The sequence below is a fragment of the Staurois parvus genome, unplaced genomic scaffold (genome assembly GCF_062004578.1).
Source record: "Staurois parvus isolate SC_StPar_1 unplaced genomic scaffold, SC_StPar_1.0 ptg000285l, whole genome shotgun sequence".
Classification (NCBI taxonomy): Eukaryota; Metazoa; Chordata; class Amphibia; order Anura; family Ranidae; genus Staurois; species Staurois parvus.
The window spans coordinates 95,702-122,448 of NW_028318081.1; the positions used below are offsets into that span (position 1 = coordinate 95,702).

A 26,747-nucleotide genomic window follows, 5' to 3' on the forward strand; every position below is an offset into this window, starting at 1 on the left:
TATTTAAAAAGAAGTGTGAACCGAAAGTTTTGGACTTCACTTACTCCCACCATCATGTAGGGACCTGCTAAAGCTGTCCTCTTTCTTTTTCTGCCCCTGTCCTGTTATGTCTGCGTCCATACCTACCAGTCCTTGTTATGTTGTCTCCATCAAGTCTTGATTAACCTTTCTGGAGGGTGTTTTTTTTTAATTTGCTGTCCTTGTACCAGGGGCGGACTGACAACTCATGGGGCCCCCGGGCAATAGGGGATCATGGGGCCCCTGTGTCCTTGCCCAAACTCAAAAAAGCCTATGAAAAAGGTACCAGGGGCATCTCATGGGGCCCCCTACTGACCGAGCCCAAGCCCGAGTTTCCAAATGGTCAGTCCACCCCTGCCTTGTACTCAATGAACCCCTACAAGGGCTTGCAATTCTATACTTTTAAAACTTCAGTTGCTTTTGTTGTAAATCATAGTGAAAACTAGACTGTAACCTTCAGACTGTTTTTTTTTATAAAGACACCTACAAGAACAACAGAACAAAGCTCTCCGTTACCTACAACAACACCTGCACCAACGACAACACCGGTAGGTGGAGTTGGCCTGCTGAATCTGTCCTCCTTCTTCTGCCCCTGTCCTGTTATGTCCATACCTACCACTCCTTGTTATGTTGTCTTCATCAAGATTGATTAACCTTTTTGGAGGGTGTGTTTTTAATTTTGCAAGTTTTACTTATTGCGTTTGCTAATTTCCAAGCACTGGTATTCTCTATTGCATACGGCATAACTGTTTAATCTTTGCCCTAACCAAATCAGGAACAGCATAAAGTGTTAGTAAACCCACAACAGTACAATCAGTCTGTATATGCAGTAAAGCACGCTTGTTATACTCACTGTGGAACCTAAGGGGTTAATGCTCTGCATTGTGTAAAAAGGATGTTTGATCCTGACTTCTATGATCCTCCCCTTCTTTCAGTGTCCCCTTCTTATCTCCTGATAAGACATATCATGTGGAGGCACTCAGCACATGCTCAGTTTGGTGTGTATTGCTAGAGAGGTTTTTTTTTTCTTGGGAGAGTGCATGTGATCAGCACAGGGCCGATCAGCACTGCCCAGGCAGAGGTCAGGGGTTCTGCATCATCCTAGAGCAGAAAGAAAACTCCTCCTACAAGCTTTAACCAGTGCTTTGCTGGACACTGGTAGAAGTCACAAGACTGCCATATACTGCTGATGCGAAAAGGTATTTAGCACTGAGTACTGTGGGAGACCAAATAGAGTGAATGCAGGGTCCGGGGAGACCGGATATAGTGAATGTAGGGTCCAAGGAGACCAGATATAGTGAATGCAGGGTCCGGGGAGACCAGATATAGTGAATGCAGGGTCCAGGGAGACCAGATATAGTGAATGCAGGGTCCGGGGAGACAAGATATAGTGAATGCAGGGTCCGGAGAGAGCAGATATAGTGAATGCAGGGTTCGGGGAGACCAGATATAGTGAATGCAGGGTCCGGGGAGACCAAACATAGTGAATGCCGGGTCCGGGGAGACCAGATATAGTGAATGCAGGGTCCGGGGAAACCAGATATAGTGCATGCAGGGTCCGGGGAGACCGGATAAAGTGAATGCAGGGTCCAGGGAGACCGGATATAGTGAATGCAGTTGTCCGGGGGACCAGATATAGTGAATGCAGGGTCCGGGGGACCAGATATAGTGAATGCAGGGTCCGGGGGACCAGATATAGTGAATGCAGGGTCCGGGGGACCAGATATAGTGAATGCAGGGTCCGGGGAGACCAGATATAGTGAATGCAGGGTCCAGGGAGACCAGATATAGTGCATGCAGTATTCCGGGGGGACCAGATATAGTGAATGCAGGGTCCGGGGAGACCAGATATAGCGAATGCAGGGTCTGGGGAGACCAGATATAGTAAATGCAGTAGTCTGAGGGGACCATATATAGTGCATGCAGGGTCTGGGGGGACCAGATATAGTGAATGCAGGGTTCGGGGAGACCGGATATAGTAAATGCAGGGTCCAGGGAGACCAGATATAGTGAATGCAGGGTCCAGGGAGACCAGATATAGTGAATGCAGGGTCTGGGGAGACCAGATATAGTGATTGCAGGGTCCGGGGAGACCAGATATAGCGAATGCAGGGGGAGACCAGATATAGTGAATGCAGGGTCCGGGGAAACCAGATATAGTGAATGCAGGGTGCAGGGAGACTGGATATAGTGAATGCAGGGTCCGAGGTGACCGGATATAGTGAATGCAGGGTCCGGGGAGACCAGATATAGTGAATGCAGGGTCTGGGGAGACCGGATATAGTGAATGCAGGGTCCGGGGAGACCAGATATAGTGAATGCAGGGTTCGGGGAGACCAGATATAGTGAATGCAGGTTCTGGGGAGACCAGATATAGTGAATGCAGGGTCCGGGGAGACCAGATATAGTGAATGCAGGGTCCGGGGAGACCAGATATAGTGAATGCAGGGTCCGGGGAAACCAGATATAGTGCATGCAGGGTCCGGGGAGACCACATATAGTGAATGCAGGGTCCGGGGAGACGGATATAGTGAATGCAGGGTCCAGGGAGACCGGATATAGTGAATGCAGGGTCCGCGGGGACCGGATATAGTGAATGCAGGGTCCGGGGAGATCGGATATAGTGAATGCAGGGTCTGGGGAGACCGGATATAGTGAATGCAGGGTCCGGGGGACCAGATATAGTGAATGCAGGGTCCGAGGAGACCAGATATAGTGAATGCAGGGTCCAGGGAGACCAGATCTAGTGCATGCAGTATTCCGGGGGGACCAGATATAGTGAATGCAGGGTCTGGGGAGACCAGATATAGTAAATGCAGTAGTCCGGGGGGACCATATATATAGTGCATGCAGGGTCTGGGGGGACCAGATATAGTGAATGCAGGGTCCGGGGAGACCGGATATAGTGAATGCAGGGTCCGGGGAGACAAGATATAGTGAATGCAGGGTCCGGGAAGACCAGATATAGTGATTGCAGGGTCTGGGGATACCAGATATAGTGAATGCAGGGTCCGGGGAGACCAGATATAGTGAATGCAGGGTCCGGGGAGACCGGATATAGTGAATGCAGGGTCTGGGGAGACCAGATATAGTGAATGCAGGGTCCGGGGAGACCGGATATAGTGAATGCAGGGTCTGGGGAGACCATATATAGTGAATGCAGGGTCCAGGGTGACCGGATATAGTGAATGCAGGGTCCGGAGAGACCAGATATAGTGAATGCAGGGTCCGGGGAGACCGGATATAGTGAATGCAGGGTCCGCGGAGACCAGATATAGTGAATGCAGGGTCCGGGGAGACCAGATATAGTGAATGCAGGGTATGGGGAGACCAGATATAGTGAATGCAGGGTCCGGGGGGACCAGATATAGTGAATGCAGGGTCCGGGGAGACCAGATATAGTGAATGCAGGGTCCGGGGAGACCAGATATAGTGAATGCAGGGTCCGGGGAGACCAGATATAGTGAATGCAGGGTCCGAGGAGACCAGATATAGTGAATGCAGGGTCCAGGGAGACCAGATCTAGTGCATGCAGTATTCCGGGGGGACCAGATATAGTGAATGCAGGGTCTGGGGAGACCAGATATAGTAAATGCAGTAGTCCGGGGGGACCATATATAGTGCATGCAGGGTCTGGGGGGACCAGATATAGTGAATGCAGGGTCCGGGGAGACCGGATATAGTGAATGCAGGGTCCGGGGAGACAAGATATTGTGAATGCAGGGTCCGGGAAGACCAGATATAGTGAATGCAGGGTCCGGGGAGACCAGATATAGTGAATGCAGGGTCCGGGGAGACCGGATATAGTGAATGCAGGGTCTGGGGAGACCAGATATAGTGAATGCAGGGTCCGGGGAGACCGGATATAGTGAATGCAGGGTCTGGGGAGACCATATATAGTGAATGCAGGGTCCGGGGTGACCGGATATAGTGAATGCAGGGTCCGGGGAGACCAGATATAGTGAATGCAGGGTCCGGGGAGACCGGATATAGTGAATGCAGGGTCCGCGGAGACCGGATATAGTGAATGCAGGGTCCGGGGAGACCAGATATAGTGAATGCAGGGTATGGGGAGACCAGATATAGTGAATGCAGGGTCCGGGGGGACCAGATATAGTGAATGCAGGGTCCGGGGAGACCAGATATAGTGAATGCAGGGTCCGGGGAGACCAGATATAGTGAATGCAGGGTCCGGGGAGACCGGATATAGTGAATGCAGGGTCCGGGGAGACCAGATATAGTGAATGCAGGGTCCGGGGAGACCGGATATAGTGAATGCAGGGTCCGGGGAGACCATATATAGTGAATGCAGGGTCCGGGGTGACCGGATATAGTGAATGCAGGGTCCGGGGAGACCAGATATAGTGAATGCAGGGTCCGGGGAGACCGGATATAGTGAATGCAGGGTCCGCGGAGACCGGATATAGAGAATGCAGGGTCCGGGGAGACCAGATATAGTGAATGCAGGGTAGGGGGAGACCAGATATAGTGAATGCAGGGTCCGGGGGGACCAGATATAGTGAATGCAGGGTCCGGGGAGACCAGATATAGTGAATGCAGGGTCCGGGGAGACCAGATATAGTGCATGCAGGGTCCGGGGAGACCGGATATCGTGAATGCAGGGTCTGGGGAGACCATATATAGTGAATGCAGGGTCCGGGGTTTAGTAACACTTTAAAGATCAACTTCAGTAAAAATAATAGAACATTTACTTTCTTGGTGCCATCATACCTGTCCTACTCAATGAACCCTACAAGGGCTTGCAATTCTATACTTTTAAAACTTCAGTTGCTTTTGTTGTAAATCATAGTGAAAACTAGACTGTAACCTTCAGACTGTTTTTTTTTATAAAGACACCTACAAGAACAACAGAACCAAGCACTCCGTTATCTACAACAACACCTGCACCAACGACAACACCGGTAGGTGGAGTTGGCCTGCTGAATCTCTCCTCCTTCTTCTGCCCCTGTCCTGTTATGTCCATACCTATCACTCCTGGTTATGTTGTCTTCATCAAGTTTTGATTAACCTTTTTGGAGGGTGTGTTTTTAATTTTGCAAGTTTTACTTATTGCGTTTGCTAATTTCCAAGCACTGGTATTCTCTATTGCATACGGCACAACTTTTTAATCTTTGCCCTAACCAAATCAGGAACAGCATAAAGTGTTACTAAACCCACAACAGTACAATCAGTCTGTATATGCAGTAAAGCACGCTTGTTATACTCACTGTGGAACCTAAGGGGTTAATCCTCTGCATTGTGTAAAAAGGATGTTTGATCCTGACTTCTATGATCCTCCCCTTCTTTCAGTGTCCCCTTCTTATCTCCTGATAAGACATATCATGTGGAGGCACTCGGCACATGCTCAGTTTGGTGTGTATTGCTAGAGAGGTTTTTTTTTTTCTTGGGAGAGTGCATGTGATCAACACAGGGCCAATTAGCACTGCCCAGGCAGAGGTCAGGGGTTCTGCAACCTCCTAGAGCAAAAAGAAAACTCCTCCTACAAGCTTTAACCAGTGCTTTGCTGGACACTGGTAGAAGTCACAAGTCTGCCATATACTGCTGATGCGAAAAGGTATTTAGCACTGAGTACTGTGGGAGACCAGATAGAGTGCATGCAGGGTCCAGGGAGACCTGGATATAGTGAATGTAGGGTCTTGGGAAACCAGATATAGTGAATGCAGGGTGCAGGGAGACCAGATATAGTGAATGCAGGGTCCGGGGAGACCAGATATAGTGAATGCAGGGTCCGGGGAGACCAGATATAGTGAATGCAGGGTCCGGGGAGACCGGATATAGTGAATGCAGGGTCCGGGGAGACCAGATATAGTGAATGCAGGGTCCGGGGAGACCGGATATAGTGAATGCAGGGTCTGGGGAGACCATATATAGTGAATGCAGGGTCCAGGGTGACCGGATATAGTGAATGCAGGGTCCGGGGAGACCAGATATAGTGAATGCAGGGTCCGGGGAGACCGGATATAGTGAATGCAGGGTCCGCGGAGACCGGATATAGTGAATGCAGGGTCCGGGGAGACCAGATATAGTGAATGCAGGGTATGGGGAGACCAGATATAGTGAATGCAGGGTCCGGGGGACCAGATATAGTGAATGCAGGGTCCGGGGAGACCAGATATAGTGAATGCAGGGTCCGGGGAGACCGGATATCGTGAATGCAGGGTCTGGGGAGACCATATATAGTGAATGCAGGGTCCTGGGAGACCAGATATAGTGAATGCAGGGTCCGGGGAGACCGGATATCGTGAATGCAGGGTCTGGGGAGACCATATATAGTGAATGCAGGGTCCGGGGTTTAGTAACACTTTAAAGATCAACTTCAGTAAAAATAATAGAACATTTACTTTCTTGGTGCCATCATACCTGTCCTACTCAATGAACCCCTACAAGGGCTTGCAATTCTATACTTTTAAAACTTCAGTTGCTTTTGTTGTAAATCATAGTGAAAACTAGACTGTAACCTTCAGACTGTTTTTTTTTTTATAAAGACAACTACAAGAACAACAGAACCAAGCACTTCGTTACCTACAACAACACCTGCACCAACGATAACACCGGTAGGTGGAGTTGGCCTGCTGAATCTGTCCTCCTTCTTCTGCCCCTGTCCTGTTATGTCCATACCTACCACTCCTTGTTATGTTGTCTTCATCAAGTTTTGATTAACCTTTTTGGAGGGTGGTTTTTTTTAATTTTGCAAGTTTTACTTATTGCGTTTGCTAATTTCCAAGCACTGGTATTCTCTATTGCATACGACATAACTGTTTAATCTTTGCCCTAACCAAATCAGGAACAGCATAAAGTGTTAGTAATCCCATAACAGTACAATCAGTCTGTATATGCAGTAAAGCACGCTTGTTATACTCACTGTGGAACCTAAGGGGTTAATCCTCTGCATTGTGTAAAAAGGTTGTTTGATCCTGACTTCTATGATCCTCCCCTTCTTTCAGTGTCCCCTTCTTATCTCCTGATAAGACATATCATGTGGAGGCACTCGGTACATGCTCAGTTTGGTGTGTATTGCTAGAGAGGTTTTTTTTTTCTTGGGAGAGTGCATGTGATCAGCACAGGGCCGATCAGCACTGCCCAGGCAGAGGTCAGGGGTTCTGCATCCTCCTAGAGCAGAAAGAAAACTCCTCCTACAAGCTTTAACCAGTGCTTTGCTGGACACTGGTAGAAGTCGCAAGACTGCCATATACTGCTGATGCGAAAAGGTATTTAGCACTGAGTACTGTGGGAGATCAGATATAGTGAATGCAGGGTCCGGGGAGAGCGGATATAGTGAATGCAGGGTCCAGGGAGACCAGATATAGTGAATGCAGGGTCTGGGGAGACCAGATATAGTGAATGCAGGGTCCGGGGAGACCAGATATAGTGAATGCAGGGTCCGAGGAGACCATATATAGTGAATGCAGGGTCCGGGGAGACCATATATAGTGAATGCAGGGTCCGGGGAGACCAGATATAGTGAATGCAGGGTCCGAGGAGACCAGATATAGTGAATGCAGGGTCCGGGGAGACCAGATATAGTGAATGCAGGGTCCGGGGTTTAGTAACACTTTAAAGATTAACTTCAGTAAAAATAATAGAACATTTACTTTCTTGGTGCCATCATACCTGTCCTACTCAATGAACCCTACAAGGGCTTGCAATGCTATACTTTTAAAACTTCAGTTGCTTTTGTTGTAAATCATAGTGAAAACTAGACTGTAACCTTCAGACTGTTTTTTTTTTATAAAGACACCTACAGGAACAGAACCAAGCACTCCGTTATCTACAACAACACCTGCACCATCGACACCACCGGTAGGTGGAGTTGGCCTGCTGAATCTGTCCTCCTTCTTCTGCCCCTGTCCTGTTATGTCCATACCTACCACTCCTTGTTATGTTGTCTTCATCAAGATTGATTAACCTTTTTGGAGGGTGTTTTTTTTTAATTTTGCAAGTTTTACTTATTGCGTTTGCTAATTTCCAAGCACTGGTATTCTCTATTGCATACGACATAACTGTTTAATCTTTGCCCTAACCAAATCAGGAACAGCATAAAGTGTTAGTAATCCCACAACAGTACAATCAGTCTGTATATGCAGTAAAGCACGCTTGTTATACTCACTGTGGAACCTAAGGGGTTAATCCTCTGCATTGTGTAAAAAGGTTGTTTGATCCTGACTTCTATGATCCTCCCCTTCTTTCAGTGTCCCCTTCTTATCTCCTGATAAGACATATCATGTGGAGGCACTCGGTACATGCTCAGTTTGGTGTGTATTGCTAGAGAGGTTTTTTTTTTCTTGGGAGAGTGCATGTGATCAGCACAGGGCCGATCAGCACTGCCCAGGCAGAGGTCAGGGGTTCTGCATCCTCCTAGAGCAGAAAGAAAACTCCTCCTACAAGCTTTAACCAGTGCTTTGCTGGACACTGGTAGAAGTCGCAAGACTGCCATATACTGCTGATGCGAAAAGGTATTTAGCACTGAGTACTGTGGGAGATCAGATATAGTGAATGCAGGGTCCGGGGAGACCGGATATAGTGAATGCAGGGTCCTGGGAGACCGGATATAGTGAATGCAGGGTCCTGGGAGACCGGATATAGTGAATGCAGGGTCCGGGAGGACCAGATATAGTGAATGCAGGTTCCAGGGGACCAGATATAGTGAATGCAGGGTCCGGGGAGACCGGATATAGTGAATGAAGGGTCCGGGGAGACCGGATATAGTAAATGTAGGGTCCAAGGTGACCAGATATAGTGAATGCAGGGTCCTGGGAGACCGGATATAGTGAATCCAGGGTCCTGGGAGACCAGCTATAGTGAATGCAGGGTCCAGGGTGACCGGATATGGTGAATGCAGGGTCCTGGGAGACCGGATATAGTGAGTGTAGGGTCCGGGGAGACCAGATATAGTGAATGCAGGGTCCGGGGAGACCAGATATAGTGAATGCAGGGTCCTGGGAGACCAGCTATAGTGAATGCAGGGTCCGGGGAGACCGGATATAGTGAATGCAGGGTCCTGGGAGACCAGCTATAGTGAATGCAGGGTCCGGGGAGACCGGATATAGTGAATGCAGGGTCCGGGGAGACCAGATATAGTGAATCCAGGGTCCTGGGAGACCAGCTATAGTGAATGCAGGGTCCAGGGTGACCGGATATGGTGAATGCAGGGTCCGGGGAGACCAGATATAGTGAGTGTAGGGTCCGGGGAGTCCAGATATAGTGAATGCAGGGTCCTGGGAGACCAGCTATAGTGAATGCAGGGTCCGGGGAGACCGGATATAGTGAATGCAGGGTCCGGGGAGACCAGATATAGTGAATGCAGGGTCCGGGGAGACCAGATATAGTGAATGCAGGGTCCGGGGAGACCGGAAATAGTGAATGCAGGGTCCGGGGAGACCGGATATAGTGAATGCAGGGTCCGGGGAGATCGGATATAGTGAATGCAGGGTCCGGGGAGACCAGATATAGTGAATGCAGGGTCCGGGGAGACCGGATATAGTGAATGCAGGGTCCGGGGAGACCGGATATAGTGAATGTAGGGTCCAAGGTGACCAGATATAGTGAATGCAGGGTCTTTGGAGACCGGATATAGTGAATACAGGGTCCGGAGAGACCAGGTATAGTGAATGCAGGGTACGGGGAGACCAGATATAGTGAATGCAGGATCCGGGGAGACCGGATATAGTGAATGCAGGGTCCGGGGAGACCAGATATAGTGAATGCAGGGTCCGGGGAGACCGGATATAGTGAATGCAGGGTCCGGGGAGACCGGATATAGTGAATGCAGGGTCCGGGGAGACCGGATATAGTGAATGCAGGGTCCGGGGAGACCGGATATAGTGAATGTAGGGTCCAAGGTGACCAGATATAGTGAATGCAGGGTCTTGGGAGACCAGATATAGTGAATGCAGGGTCCGGGGAGACCAGGTATAGTGAATGCAGGGTACGGGGAGACCAGATATAGTGAATGCAGGGTCCGGGGAGACCGGATATAGTGAATGCAGGGTCTGGGGAGACCGGATATAGTGAATGTAGGGTCCAAGGTGACCAGATATAGTGAATGCAGGGTCTTGGGAGACCGGATATAGTGAATGCAGGGTCCGGGGAGACCAGGTATAGTGAATGCAGGGTCCGGGGAGACCGGATATAGTGAATGCAGGGTCCGGGGAGACCGGATATAGTGAATGCAGGGTCTGGGGAGACCGGATATAGTGAATGTAGGGTCCAAGGTGACCAGATATAGTGAATGCAGGGTCCGGGGAGACCGGATATAGTGAATGCAGGGTCCGGGGAGACCAGATATAGTGAATGCAGGGTCCGGGGAGACCGGATATAGTGAATGCAGGGTCCGGGGAGACCAGATATAGTGAATGCAGGGTCCGGGGAGACCGGATATAGTGAATGTAGGGTCCAAGGTGACCAGATATAGTGAATGCAGGGTCTTGGGAGACCGGATATAGTCAATGCAGGGTCCGGGGAGACCAGGTATAGTGAATGCAGGGTACGGGGAGACCAGATATAGTGAATGCAGGGTCCGGGGAGACCGGATATAGTGAATGCAGGGTCTGGGGAGACCGGATATAGTGAATGTAGGGTCCAAGGTGACCAGATATAGTGAATGCAGGGTCCTGGGAGACCGGATATAGTGAATCCAGGGTCCTGGGAGACTAGCTATAGTGAATGCAGGGTCCAGGGTGACCGGATATGGTGAATGCAGGGTCCGGGGTGACCGGATATAGTGAATGTAGGGTCCGGGGAGACCAGATATAGTCAATGCAGGGTTCTGGGAGACCAGCTATAGTGAATGCAGGGTCCGGGGAGTTCAGATATAGTGAATGCAGGGTCCGGGGAGACCAGGTATAGTGAATGCAGGGTCCGGGGAGACCAGATATAGTGAATGCAGGGTCCGGGGGGACCAGATACAGTGAATGCAGAGTCCGGGGAGACCGGATATAGTGAATGCAGGGTCCTGGGAGACCAGCTATAGTGAATGCAGGGTCCGGGGAGACCGGATATAGTGAATGCAGGGTCTGGGGAGACCAGATATAGTGAATTCAGGGTCTGGGGAGACTGGATATAGTGAATGCAGGGTCCGGGGAGACCGGATATAGTGAATGCAGGGTCCGGGGAGACCAGATATAGTGAATGCAGGGTCCGGGGAGACCGGATATAGTGAATGCAAGGTCTGGGGAGACCGGATATAGTGAATGTAGGGTCCAAGGTGACCATATATAGTGAATGCAGGGTCCTGGGAGATTGGATATAGTGAATCCAGGGTCCTGGGAGACCAGCTATAGTGAATGCAGGGTCCAGGGTGACCGGATACGGTGAATGCAGGGTCCGGGGAGACCGGATCTAGTGAATGTAGGGTCCGGGGAGACCAGATATAGTGAATGCAGGGTCCGGGGAGTTCAGATATAGTGAATGCAGGGTCCGGGGAGACCAGGTATAGTGAATGCAGGGTCCGAGGAGACCAGGTATAGTGAATGCAGGGGCCGGGGGGACCAGATATAGCTTATGCAGTAGTCAGGGGAGACCAGATATAGTGAATGCAGGGTCCGGGGGGACCAGATATAGTGAATGCAGGGTCCGGGTAGACTGGATATAGTGAATGCAGGGTCCGGGGAGACTGGATATAGTGAATGCAGGGTCCGGGGAGACCAGATATAGTGAATGCAGGGTCCAGGGAGACCGGTTATAGTGAATGCAAGGTCCGGGGAGACCGGATATAGTGAATGCAGGCTCCAGGGAGACCGGATATAGTGAATGCAGGGTCCGGGGAGACCGGATATAGTGAATGCAGGGTCCGGGGAGACCAGATATAGTGAATGCAGGGTCCGGGGAGACCAGATATAGTGAATGCAGGGTCCGGGCAGAGCAGATATAGTGAATACGAGGTCCGGGGAGACCGGATATAGTGAATGCAGGGTCCTGGGAGACCAGATATAGTGAATGCAGGGTCCGGGGAGACCAGATATAGTGAATGCAGGGTCCGGGGTTTAGTAACACTTTAAAGAACAACTTCAGTAAAAATAATAGAACATTTACTTTCTTGGTGCCATCATACCTGTCCTACTCAATGAACCCTACAAGGGCTTGCAATGCTATACTTTTAAAGCTTCAGTTGCTTTTGTTGTAAATCATAGTGAAAACTAGACTGTAACCTTCAGACTGTGATTTTTTTTAATAAAGACACCTGCAAGAACAACAGAAACAATCCCTGAGTTACCTTCAACAACACTTGCACCATCGACAACACCGGTAGGTGGAGTTGGCCTGCTGAATCTGTCCTCCTTCTTCTGCCCCTGTCCTTTTATGTCCATACCTACCACTCCTTGTTATGTTGTCTCTGTTAAATTTTGATTAACCTTTTTGGAGGGAGTTTTTTTTTTAATTTTGCAAGTTTTACTTATTGCGTTTGCTAATTTCCAAGCACTGGTATTCTCTATTGCATACGGCATAACTTTTAAATCTTTGCCCTAACCAAATCAGGAACAGCTTAAAGTGTTAGTAAACCCATAACAGTATAATCAGTCTGTACAGTATATGCCCTAACCCTAAGACATATTGTGTAGAGGCACTCTGCACATGCTCAGTTTGGTGTGTATTGCTAGAGAGATTTTGTTTTTTTTTCTTGAGAGAGTGCATGTGATCAGCACAGGGCTGATCAGCACTGCCCAGGCAGAGGTCAGGGGTTCTGTATCCTCCTAGAGCAGAAAGAAATCTCCTCCTACAAGCTTTAACCAGTGCTTTGCTGGACATTGGTAGAAGTCACAAGACTGCTGTATACTGCTGATGAGAAAAGGTATTTAGCAGTTTATATTTACTAAAATAATTGCATTTCCATGTTGTGTGTACTGTGGGAGTCCAGGTATAGTGAATCCAGGGTCCGGGTTTATATAGTGAATGCAGGGTCAGGGGTTTATATAGTGAATGCAGGATCCTGGGTTTATATAGTGAATGCAGGGTCCCGGGTTTATATAGTGAATGCAGGGTCCCAGGTTTATATAGTGAATGCAGGGTCCCAGGTTTATATAGTGAATAAAGGGGCCTGGGTTTATATATTTAATGCAGGGTCCCGGGTTTATATAGTTAATGCAGGGCCCCGGGTTTATATAGCGAATGCAGGGTCCCGGGTTTATATAGTGAATGCAGGATCCCGGGTTTATATAGTGAATGCAGGAGCCTGGGTTTATATAGTGAATGCAGGGGCCTGGGTTTATATAGTGAATGTAGGGTCCTGGGTTTATATAGTGAATGCAGGGGCCCGGGCTTATATCGTGAATGCAGGGTCCTGGGTTTATATAGTGAATGTAGGGTCCTGGGTTTATATAGTGAATGCAGGGTCCTGGGTTTATATAGTGAATGCAGGGTCTGGGTTTATATAGTGAATGCAGGATCCCGGGTTTATATAGTGAATGCAGGAGCCTGGGTTTATATAGTGAATGCAGGGGCCTGGGTTTATATAGTGAATGTAGGGTCCTGGGTTTATATAGTGAATGCAGGGGCCCGGGCTTATATAGTGAATGCAGGGTCCTGGGTTTATATAGTGAATGCAGGGTCTGGGTTTATATAGTGAATGCATGGTCCCGGGTTTATATAGCGAATGCATGGTCCCCGGTTTATAAAGTGAATGCAGGGTCCCGGGTTTATATAGTGAATGCATGATCCCGAGTTTATATAAACCCGGGACCCTGCATCACTATATAAACTCGGGACCCTGCATTCACTTTATAAATCTGGGACCATGCATTCGCTATATAAACCTGGGCCCTTGCATTCACTATATAAACTCGGGACCCTGCATTCACTATATAAACCCGGAACCCTGCATTCACTATATAGTGAATGCAGGGTCCCGCGTTTATATAGTGAATGCAAGGGCCTGGGTTTATATAGTGAATGCAGGGTCCTGGGTTTATATAGTGAATGCAGGGTCCCGGGTTTATATAGTGATTGCAGGGTCCCGGGTTTATATAGTGAATGCAGGGTCCTGGGTTTATAAAGTGAATGCAGGGTCCTGGGTTTATAAAGTGAATGCAGGGTCTTGGGTTTATATAGTGAATGCAGGATCCCGGGTTTATATAGTGAATGCAGGGGCCCGGGTTTATATAGTGAATGCAGGGTCCCTGGGTTTATATAGTGAATGCAAGGTCCCCGGGTTTATATAGTGAATGCAGGATCCCGGGTTTATATAGTGAATGCAGGGGCCCAGGTTTATATAGTGAATGCAGGGGCCGGGGTTTATATAGTGAATGTAGGGTCCTGGGTTTATATAGTGAATGCAGGGGCCTGGGTTTATATAGTGAATGCAGGGTCCCGGGTTTATATAGTGAATGCAGGGTCCCTGGGTTTATATAGTGAATGCAGGGTCCCCGGGTTTATATAGTGAATGCAGGGGCCCGGGTTTATATAGTGAATGCAGGGTCCCGAGTTTATATAGTGAATGCAGGGGCCGGGGTTTGTATAGTGAATGTAGGGTCCTGGCTTTATATAGTGAATGCAGGGGCCCAGGTTTATATAGTGAATGCAGGGGCCGGGGTTTATATAGTGAATGTAGGGTCCTGGGTTTATATAGTGAATGCAGGGGCCCGGGTTTATATAGTGAATGCAGGGGCCCGGGTTTATATAGTGAATGCAGGGTCCCGGGTTTATACAGTGAATGCAGGGTCTTAGGTTTATATAGTGAATGCAGGGGCCCGGGTTTATATACTGAATGCAGGGTCCCAGGTTTATATGGTGAATGCAGGATCCCGGGTTTATATAGTGAATGCAGGGTCCCGGGTTTATATAGTGAATGCAGGGGCCCAGGTTTAAATAGTGAATGCAGGGTCCCGGGTTTATATAGTGAATGCAGGGGCCCGGGTTTACATAGTGAATGCAGGGGCCCAGGTTTATATAGTGAATGCAGGGTCCCGGGTTTATATAGTGAATGCAGGGTCCTGGGTTTATATAGGGAATGCAGGGTCCGGGGTTTATATAGTGAATGCAGGGTCCCGGGTTTATATAGTGAATGCAGGGTCCTGGGTTTATATAGTGAATGCAGGGTCCGGGGTTTATTACCACTTTAAAGATCAACTTTAGTAAAAATAATAGAACATGTACTTGGTGTCATCATTCCTGTCCTTCTTCTCACTGTCTGTCACCCTTACGGGACTTTTACTTTTAAAACTTCAGTTTCTTCTGTTGTAAATCATAGTGAAAACTAGACTGTAACCTTCAAACTTTGTTTTTTTCATAAAGACAACTACAAAACCAACAGAAACAAGCACTTGGTTACTTGGATCAACACCTGTACAATCGACAACGTTAGTTGGAGTTGGGTCGCCTATGCCTAACGATGTGAGGACCGTTTTTGTATAACTCAGTTTCCTATAATAAAACCATTTTTTTAAAAATATATTTAATACGAAGTGTGAGCCCAAAGTTTTGGACTACAGTCACTCCCAACATCACGTTACAGACCTGCTAAAGCTTCCATCCTTCTTTTTCTGTCCCTGTCCTGTTATGTTTGTGTCCATACCTACCAGTCCTTGTTATTTTGTCTTCTCTGTTCCTATTTTCCGTGTCCCAGTTCTGTCATTTTTGTCTTGTCTTGTCACCAAATCGGCAATGCTTTATGCCATTCTATTTTATTATTCAACATCCAGCTTGGTAAGTGACCTATGGTAAAAAGGGCATGGACAGTCTGATCTAGTCCCCTCAACCTGTGCGTCATTTGTCAAATTACACGCCATTATGTCTGGATATCGTCTCATGATCAGGTCTTGTGGCTTTTAATTTGTGTCTTGTTGACCTTCGAGTGTTGACTGTTGACTTACCTGACTCTGCAATTTGACTTTTGATGACTCCAGTCTCTCGCTTGTTCCCTGCCTTATGGAATATTTATTTTTGTTGTCTTACACGGTTGCACCATTGTTTCATGTTTCCAAGTTTCATAAACGAAAGTAAAAGAAAGAATGAAAGGAGATGTATGTTAAAGTATGACAGTGGACCTATAGTTAGACAACAGTTCCAAGCCCTCCTGCCTTCATTGCTCTATACAAATGAAAGCAAAAAGAGGGCACACCGGTCTAGTGCATTATCGTAAAGAATATTTATTTAAAAGGATAAAAAGTAGGTATCATACTCACAATGGATCTAGCCTCTTCCCCGAAACGCGTTAGCCAGTTGGAAGTCCAGGGTTCCATTGTTTTGGATTTATATGCTATATGGATTGGACACCACTGTTTATTGTGATGTGTCTTTGTTTTATATGTCCATTGTGAGTATGATACCTACTTTTTATCCGTTCAAATAAATATTCTTTACGATAATGCACTAGGCCGGTGCGCCCTCTTTTTGCTTTCTTTTGTATCCAGTGACTTTGGACTACCCCGGTCCATTGAAGGCAGCAAGGAGTTCATATTCCAGGATATCTGACCATAGTCTCTGCTGAGTCCATCCCCAGCGCAGGAGTTTAGAGTTTTCTGTGTTTCACTTCATTGCTCTATCTCAATGTTTCTCAACCAGGGTTCCTCCTGAGGTTGCTAGGGGTTCCTTGAGCTTAGAGCAATGGTGGATTGATCTACCACCTTCACTGATCACCAATGCAAAGAAGTAATTTCCCACTGCTTCTAAATTGACCACTAATGTTAGAATGGACACCAAGTATGCCACATTACGTATTTTTATATTTAAACCATTCTTTGACTTATTTTTTTTTTTTTTATTTAAATATTTATTAATTTTTCATAAAGATAACATTACACTTTCATCTTTTTCATAATAAATACACAATTCCTTCTTATCTTTTATTTTTCCCTTCTTAAAACATTACCCCCTTCCTCCTCCCCCCCAAACAACCCCCCCACTCTGCGTTCTTCCCTACTTTCTGTCTAAAACAAGCGTATCCTACCCCTCTTCTCTTCTCATTTCTACTGCTTCATATATATTCGTTTGAAGTACAAAATCTTCCCATTTCTCCCATCTCCTTTTATATATCTCCATCTTACCCTCTTGGATATAGTATAGTTTCTCCATCTTACTAATCTGATTTACTCTCTCAAACCAGTCCTTTTCTCTCGGAACCTCTAAACTATGCCAGAATCTAGGTATCAACCCCTTTGCTGCATTTACATAGTACCATATACCGGAATCCTTGTATTTATTCACTGGTATATCTGTCTTATGTAACAGACACACTTCTGGATCTAATCCTATCTTTATCCCTGAGATTTTCTCTATTAAGTTGACCATTTTCTCCCAAAAACTTTGAATCCTTGGGCATTCCCACCAAATATGAAACCACGTACCAATCCCTCCACACCCACGCCAACACTCTTGTGTTCTCTCTATACCCATTTTATATTCTTTGACTTATTATTCATGTATCATGAGTGGTATACAAAATTCTTTTTTAGCAGGGGTTCCCCGAGGACCTGAAAATGATTGCAAGGCTTCCTCAGGGATAAAAAGGTTGAGAAAGGCACATCAGTAGATGGAAACAGAAGCCCAGAAATAATTACCTGTCATGAAAAATGGCTAGTCACATAACCAAGTGCCTTATCCTGTGACCAGCCATGGTGGTATCTAGGAGCAATAATATCCGTAAGACAAGTATTTCCTGGATTCTATTGTATTTCATATTATTTAAAGTAACAGCAGGATAGGCAGCTTGGCAGGGGTAAATCAAAAACTCACTCATTTTTGATTTATAGGGTCTTTAGTACAGAGATCCACCAATCAGACATCCACTTTTACTCCACCAATCTGTGGAGGTTTTCCAAAATGAAAAATCCAATAGGAAGAGTAAGCCTTCTTCAGTACAGCTATATGTGGGAGGGGCTGGGAACTAAGGTGCAAAGGGATATTAAAAAAAAATCTACACAGAATTTAAATATTAATTTCAGGTAGATTGACCCTTGAAATAAGTATTCGTATCCACTTGAAAGTGCTCAAATGAGGAATTAAAAAAAAAAGTTATCTTGTATTTATATCAATGTTTAGTTTGTATATAAGTACATTTAATACTGATGGAATATAAAAAAGTTTGTCAAAAGCAAAATAATTCATTATTATATTTAATGCTTTGCAGTGCCCTCCTTATCTGCAGGCTGGTAAGTACACAGATTGTTATTTAAATATTTATTTTCCAGTATATGAGTAAGAACTACGTACGTCAGCTGTTAATTCACGCATGTTTCTCTATAACAGGTCAGAAAATCTGCTCTAACTATGTTGGGGTGTAAGTATCCTCTTAAACATTCTATGTGATGAACACAGGGCTTTTTTTTCTCGAAGAATAGGTGCAGGAACCCCCCCTCCCTTCTGAGTCACCCCTTGTTTCTGTCCCCCTACCCTCCTCCAAGCATCGTCCTTTGGTTCCACCCCCTACCCACTTCCCAGTACCGCTCCTTTTAGAGAATACAGAGCTAAGTATCGATTTGTATGGAATTTGTTAATGATAACAAGAAAAGCAGTAAAATAGATCCCCTGCAGCCAGCAACAATAGATTCCCCCAGCAAAATACCACCCCAGCAATAATAGATCCCAAGCAGCAACAACAGATATCCCATCAGCAAACAACAATAGACCCTTCCTCAAACTTAGATCCCCCTCGGTAATAATTGACCTCCCAGCAACAATAGATCCTTTCCCAGCAACAATAGACCTCCCCAACAACAAATGGACCACCATGCAAAAATAGATTCTCTCCAGTGACAATAGATCCCCCAGCAGTCATCATCAATAGACCCTCCAGCACATCTCAGCACTCCTTGCCATTACATGCATTCAGTGCTGGAGGTGCTAAAACTGCGTTCCCCCGAATATACAGCTAGAGCTAAGGTAAGGCCTTGTTCTCAAAATCAAAGAAAGCTTTTATTTTTTTGCAACAGAGATACATTTAGGGAATATTGGTACATAGGGCTGGAATTTTGAAAAAAAAAGGTGAACTTAGCCTTTAACAATGACTTTTGCTTATTAGATATATTTTGTTCCTTTAAACATACAATTGAAAGCATTTTGTTATATCTATTTGATAAGTGCAAAAAAATACTTATCGATCCAGCCAGAGATCAAGTGCTGTCCTATGTCCTGTGCACTTTGCAGTGCTATCTCAAGCAACATTTTCAGCCCTTCCTAGGTGACTTCTGTGAACTACAGAACACCCTCCTCCTATGTTATTGAGGTGAGAAAAGGGATAGGTTTTCTGTAGTTCTGCTCCTCCTATAAATACAGTGAGGATTGTCATCCTGTTTCAGGACATGTTTTACTGGCAGGATCACAAGATAAAAAAAAATAACAGAAAAAAGCCTGAAAAAACTTGACAGTAAAACCCTCTTAAAACGACACACTTTTTTATTTTGCACATGGGACTTGAGGCACATCACTAATTCAACAAATCTAAACAGAACAATTCTATAATGTATCAATACACAATATACATATCAGACTGGATGTCACAGCACTTCCTGAAACTCAATCTATCCAAAACTGAGCTCATAATATTTCCTCCCCCACGTGCCTCTTCCCCTGATTTCTCAGTCAGGATAAATAGCACCACTATCAACCCATCCCCGCATGCCAGGGTGCTAGGGGTAACCCTGGATTCTGAACTATCTTTTCAGGCCCACATCCAATCCCTGTCCAAATCATGCTGCCTCAACATCCGCAATATCTCCAGAATACGCCCTTTTCTAACCAATGATACCAGAAAGCTAATTCACTCCCTGGTTATCTCTCGCCTCGACTACTGCAACTCCCTCCTCATTGGCTTACCTTTACATAGGCTATCTCCCCTCCAGTCCATCATGAATACTGCTGCCGGGCTCATCCACCTTACCAACCATTCAGTGTCTGCTACCCCTCTCTGCCAATCCCTCCACTGGCCTCCATTCAGTGTCCTCCACCCCTCTCTGCCAATCCCTCCACTGGCCTCCACTCAGTGTCTTCCACCCCTCTCTGCCAATCCCTCCACTGGCCTCCACTCAATGTCCTCCACCCCTATCTGCCAATCCCTCCACTAGCCTCCATTCAGTGTCCTCCACCCCTCTCTGCCAATCCCTCCACTGGCCTCCACTCGGTGTCCTCCACCCCTCTCTGCCAATCCCTCCACTGGCCTCCACTCAGTGTCCTCCACCCCTCTCTGCCAATCCCTCCACTGGCCTCCACTCAGTGTCTTCCACCCCTCTCTGCCAATCCCTCCACTGGCCTCCACTCAATGTCCTCCACCCCTCTCTGCCAATCCCTCCACTAGCCTCCACTCAGTGTCCTCCACCCCTCTCTGCCAATCCCTCCGCTGGCCTCCACTCAGTGTCCTCCATCCCTCTCTGCCAATCCCTCCACTCAGTGTCTGCTAACCCTCTCTTCCAATCCCTGCACTGGCTTCCACTCGCCCAACTAATAAAATTCAAAATACTAAGAACAACTTACAAAGTCATCCAGAACTCTGCCCCCAGCTACATCACCCACCTGGTCTCAAAATCTCAACCAAACCGCTCTCTTTGATCCTCCCAAGACCTTCTGCTCTCTAGTGTCCATGTCACCTCCTTCCATGCTCACCTCTAGAACTTCTCCCATCCTGTGGGACTCCCAACCCCAATCTGCCCAGCTGTCTCCTAAACTATCCACCTTTAGATGATCCTTGAAAACCCTTCTCTTTAAAGAAGTCTATCCTGCTTCTACCTAGTAAACCGCCATTTATTTCCTCCATCAGCTCATCCCCCCCACAGCTATTAACTTTTGTATCACTCAACCCTTCCTCCTAGATTGTAGGCTCTAACGATCAGGGCCCGATGTTTCCTCTTGTACCAAATTGTATTGTAACTGTAATGTCTGCCTTCATTTTGTAAAACACTGCGCAAACTGTTGGTGTGATATAAATCCTGTAATATAATAATAATACATAATTCACTCATCATGTTTTTGCTAGCAAATAGTCACGCTTTACTGTACCATGTTTTAAAACCATTATAACAAACATATTTGCACCAAATATTAGGAGTTGGAAAAACTTCCCCACTATCTGCTATTGGTATACTTTAAATAACAGTCCAACATAATATATCTTACAGAATTATCAGTGATCTGAGTGTGACAAAGATGCAGCCTGCAGTATCTGTATCATGCATGGACGAAGGGCTGCTGGTAGAAACCACGGGGCCCCATACAGCCAACCTGACAGGGCCCGCTCTTAAAAAAACACAGTTTACTATGCTTTGGTTATAATACAACGACAAACGAAACCAGCGCTCAAATCCTCATGCAGACCAAAGGAAATTTCAGAATGCCAAACGAAGAGGTGCTGCCCTTCAAAGATCGGGAAATCTGGACATTAGTGAACAAAAGCAGACAAGGGCGCACTCTCATCATGCATTACCGTGGTACACCACGTATTTATTGTGTAGAAAAATGGATATACTGTATACTCACAAACCAATGGAAATTAAAAACAGAATTAGTAGTCCGCAATAACAATGATAAATAGGAACGTGCAGCGCTAAAATATATATATATTGTCCAAGCAAATATAAATATGATTAGGTATATATGTATCCCATCTATGATTAAGTAATAATAAATAAATTACGATATGCAGACAATATAAACAAGATAAAGTGACTCTTGAGCTTCGGTGACTCTGGACCCGTTAACAGTGCAATAATGATAAGGTAATGCGCACTCACCGGACGCGCATAATAATTGCGCCTTATGTAAAGAATCAAGATGTCATCAGATATAGAGAAGGTCAGGAGATGGGTGGTCCTCCCTCTAAGGGATGGTGGGTCATCAAAATAGATACTATGAAGTTGGTGTAGATGATCCTCGTTCTCTAGGGGTCCCCTTTCCAAGACCTGTTGTATCTCTTTAGGTATGCAGATCTCACCCCCACAGAGTGCTGATCACCCTCCCTGCCCACATCTGATTCACAGACTGCTTGGGCCCCCATGTTGACCTGGGCCCCGTACAGGAGGACTGGTGGTACCCCACGGCCCTGCATGGACGTTTAGTCAGATTTGGCATTACCGAATTTGCAGAGTGAGCTGCGCATGCTCGGATCACTATACAGGGGCAGACAGACAGGCAAGTAACTTTAATGCAGAAGAGAAAAAGCATGTCTCTTGTACATTCAAATTCCTATCTGTTTGCCCCCCTTTTTTTTTTTTTGGCCCAAAGTTCCACTTTAATATCCCCTCTCATTTAATTGAAATATCACTTTCAAATAAAATCAGTCTGTGAAAAGAGGCATTCTAAAAATATTTTTCACACAGTATCCATTTTATATTACTTTCTAATTCTCTGTGCTCATTTCTAGTATTTTTATATAATTATTATTATTTTTATTTTAAACAGTAATGATCTAGTTAGTCTTCTGGGAACTCCAACTTTTGATGTGTGCGACGCTTCTTTGCAAAAATATGCTTGTGCAGACGTAAGTTTATTGTGTTTTGTGTTTCGTTATGACTCATGAATGAAAACATTACTGAGGCCATTGTTCAGCAACTACAGTTGTACCAGGGGCGGACTGACCACTTGGAAATTAGGGCACTGCCCAAGGGCCCGGGGTCAGTAGGGGGCCCCATGAGATGCCCCTGGTACCTTTTTCATAGGCTTTTTTGAGTTTGGGCAAGGACACAGGGGCCCCATGATCCCCTATTGCCCGGGGGCCCCATGAGTTGTCAGTCCGCCCCTGAGTTGTACTCAAAAGTTTGCATGCCCTGGCAGAAATCATGACATTTTGGCATTGATATTGAAAATATGACAGATCATGCCAAAAAAACTGTTTTAACTTCTTCCCATCTAAGGATAAAACAAATGTTAATGCCTAAGCACAATTTTGCAACTTTGACATGTGTTATAAAACATATCATCACAACTACTTTATGTATCCAGATGGATTATACCTTGTTTTTATCAGGACAAATTGGGATTGCATTTGCTGGTAAATTGTAATGGATATCTCCTGATTTTTATTTTATTGTCAATGGAAAACTGGCTAAAAATAGTTAAAAATTATTATTTTTGTAATTTACCTGTATATTTCTTGCTAATACCATAAACCCAAAATAATTTCTCCTGCTCCTAATGATTGTAGCAATACCACATATGTGTATGCTAGTTGTATGTACCCGTAGTACAGCCCAGAAACAATAGTGCGCATTTTTAGACTATCGCCTACTCTTCTTGCCTTTTCGGCGATCACTGAAAACCTTTCTCTTCAGGGAAGCCTATTCCGCCCTCTGCTAATACTGGAATCCTCTACTCTTCCATCTACTCCATCCCCCACAGTGACTACCTACTGTACCATTCACCCCTCCCTCCTAGATTGTGAGCTCAAAGGATCAGGGCCCTCCTAACCCTCTTGTATTGAACTGTATTGTTGCTGAATTGTCTCCCATTATATTGTAAAGCGCTGAGCAAACCATTGGCGCTATATATATCCTTTATAATAATAATAATAATTTTGCTTTTTTATCCTGCCTAAAACACACTTACACTGACTGACACTGATACTACTAATTTAAAAAAAAAATCAATCCCCCAAAAATACTGACCTTGACCTTTGCCTCTGACTTTGACCCAAACGCTAACCCTGGCATTGACCTAGATCAGGGATCTCCAAACTTTCTAAACAAAGGGCCACTTTACTATCCTTCAGGTGTTTTGGGGCCGGACTGTGGTCATTGGGATGAGAAATTGTCCTGGCATCAGTGGGAGTAAACAATGCATCTTTGGTATTAGGGGGAGGAATATCTCCCCATTGTTGGTGTCACTGGGAGGAATAGCGCCCCATTGATGGTATCAGTGGGAGGAATAGTGCCCTATTATTGCTTAGTTTCAGTGGGAGGAATAGTGCTCTATTGTTGATGTCAGACGAAGGAATGGTGCTCCATGATTGGTATCAGTGGGAGGAATAATTTCCCATCATTGGTGTCAGTGGGAGGAATAGTGCCCCATTGTTGGTGTCAGTGGGAGGAATTGTGCCCTATCATTGGTGTCAGTGGGAGGAATAGTGCTCCATAATTGGTGTCAATGGGAGGAATAGTGCCCCATCATTGGTGTCAGTGGGAAGAATTGTGCCCTATCATTGGTGTCAGTGGGAGGAATAGTACTCCATAATTGGTGTCAATGGGAGGAATAGTGCCTGATCATTGGTGTCAAATAGTGCCCTACCATTGGTGTCAGTGGGAGGAATAGTGCGCCATCATTGGTGTCAATGGGAGGAATAGTGCTCGATCATTGGTGTCAAATAGTGCCCTATTATTTATTGGTGACAATGGGAGGAATAGTGCGCCATCATTGGTGTCAATGGGAGGAATAGTGCTCGATCATTGGTGTCAAATAGTGCCCTATTATTTATTGGTGACAATGGGAGGAATAGTGCCCGATCATCGGTGTCAATGGGAGGAATAGAGCCCCATCATTGGTGTCAGTGGGAGGAATAGTGCCCCATTGTTGGTGTCAGTGGGAGGAATAGTGCCCTATTATTGGTGTCAGTGGGAAGAATAGTGCCCTATCATTGATATTAGTGGCAGAAAAAGTGCCTCATTGTTGGTGTCAATGAGAGGAATAGTGCCCGGTTGTTGATGTCAGTAGCAGGAATTATGCCCCATTGTTGGTGTCAGTGGGAGGAATAGTGCCCCAGGGGCCAGATAAAAGCAAGCAAAGGGCTGCATTCGGCCCCCGGGCCACAGTTTGGAGACCACTCACCTAGATCAAACCTTGATCTAGGTATTTTATTTTTTTAATATTGTTTTTATTTTTTACACACAGCTGTTTTTTTTCTCTCTGCAAGGACAGAAAGAGTTACAATGTAACTCTCTCCTCTACTCAGAGAGAGAACACACATGACTGATCATTGTGAAGCTAATCAGAGGCTATCACAGGTATCAGGTGACCTGGAACCTGGAGTTCTAGGTCCTGTTTGTTAGTACAAGACCCGGTACTCTCGGTGAGACGTGCAGCATGCTCCCAGTACAAACATACATACACATACAGTTGTGTTCAAAATAATAGCAGTGTGTTGAAAAAAGTGAATAAAGCTCAAAATCCTTCTAAAAGCTTTTATTTCCATCCACACAAATGCATTGGGAACACGACACATTCTATTCCAAATCAAAACATGAAGAAAAACACATTTGTGTTGTTCCTCTAAAAAAAATTGAAGAAAAGTGAATATTAGACGGTTCGAAAAAAATCGCAGTGTTTGTATTCTTCTTTACAAACTCAAACATTCACTATATAAACTGAGAAATGTTTGAAGATTTTGCTTTCCTTTGAATGACTTCATGAATATTTGGTTGTAGTCGCACTGTTTCTGAGAACTGCTGTACATCTGTGTTGCATGGAGTCACCCAACTTCTGGCCCCTGTGATCAGGTATTCCAGCCCAGGATGATTGGACGACATTCCACAGTTCTTCTCTATTTCTTGGTTTTGCCTCAGAAACGGCATTTTTGATGTCACCCCACAAGTTTTCTATTGGATTAAGATCCGGGGATTGGGTTGGCCACTCCATAACGTCAATCTTGTTGGTCTGGAACCAAGATGTTGCACGTTTACTGGTGTGTTTGGGGTCGTTGTCTTGTTGGAACACCCATTTCAAGGGCAATATCCTCTTCAGCATAAGGCAGCATGACCTCTTCAAGTATTCTGATGTATTCAAACTGATCCATGATCCCTGGTATGCGATAAATAGGCCCAACACCGTAGTATGAGAAACATCCCCATATCATGATGCTTGCACCACCATGCTTCACTGTCTTCACAGTGTACTGTGGCTTGAATTCAGTGTTTGGGGGTCGTCTGACAAACTGTCTCCGGCCACTAGACCCAAAAAGAACAATCTTACTTTCATCAGTCCACAAAATGTTGCGCCATTTCTCTTTAGGCCAGTCAATGTGCTCTTTGGCAAATTGTAATCTCTTCAGCACGTCTTTTTTCCAACAGTGGGACTTTGCGGGGGCTTCTTGCAGATAGCTTGGCTTCACATCGGCGTCTTCTAATTGTAACAGTCCTCACAGGGAACATCACACCTTCTTTCATCTTCCTGGAGCTGATTGTTGGCTGAGTCCGCGCCATTTTGGCTATTCTTCTATCCATTCCAATGGTAGTTTTTCGCTTTCTTCCACGTCTTTCAGGTTTTGGTTGCCATTTTAAAGCATTTGCGATCATTTTAGCTGAGCAGCCTATCATTTTCTGCACTTCTTTATTTGTTTTCCCCTCTCCAATCAACTTTTTAATCAAGGTACGCAGTTCTTCTGAACAATGTCTGGAACGACCCATTTTCCTCAGAATTTCAGAGAGAAATGCACTGTAACCAGCATGTACAACATTTGCTGCCTTCCTTCCTTAAATAAGGGCAATAATTGCCACCTGTTTTTCAAAGAATGAATGACCTCACTAATAGAACTCCACACTGCTATTATTTTGAACACGCCCCTTTCAATCAGTGATTCAATGACACAGAATCAGCAGCATGCATGTCATGACTGTTGGGTCTGTTGGATTTCTATTACTCTACTACACCTGCTAGTAAATTATGTGCCATGTAGAAATATCATTTCTACCAAAAACAGTGATTGATCCGGTTAGTGATGTCTGACTGCTATTATTTTGAACACAACTGTATACGCAGCCCCACGGAAAAAATCCCAGTTCAGTAGGGCCACATATACTGTATGTTTATGAGCAGCAGGAAGAGGTTAAGGATAGTGATCCTATGAAGTCATTTTTTTTTTATCA

General features: G+C 45.7%; 1 protein-coding gene across 1 annotated transcript in view; it reads left to right on the forward strand.

Annotated features, from left to right (window-relative positions):
• The window catches only part of LOC149458509 (uncharacterized), a 68,232-nt gene that overhangs the window by 13,088 nt on the left and 28,397 nt on the right, over positions 1 to 26,747 (forward strand). Inside the window, exons 3-10 of the mRNA XM_089682091.1 lie at positions 498 to 566; positions 4,872 to 4,940; positions 6,525 to 6,593; positions 7,774 to 7,839; positions 15,596 to 15,675; positions 18,080 to 18,119; positions 18,217 to 18,247; positions 22,357 to 22,435. Of these exons, the coding sequence (XP_089538217.1) occupies positions 498 to 566; positions 4,872 to 4,940; positions 6,525 to 6,593; positions 7,774 to 7,839; positions 15,596 to 15,675; positions 18,080 to 18,119; positions 18,217 to 18,247; positions 22,357 to 22,435 (503 nt within the window). The remainder of the gene's footprint in view (positions 1 to 497; positions 567 to 4,871; positions 4,941 to 6,524; positions 6,594 to 7,773; positions 7,840 to 15,595; positions 15,676 to 18,079; positions 18,120 to 18,216; positions 18,248 to 22,356; positions 22,436 to 26,747) is intronic.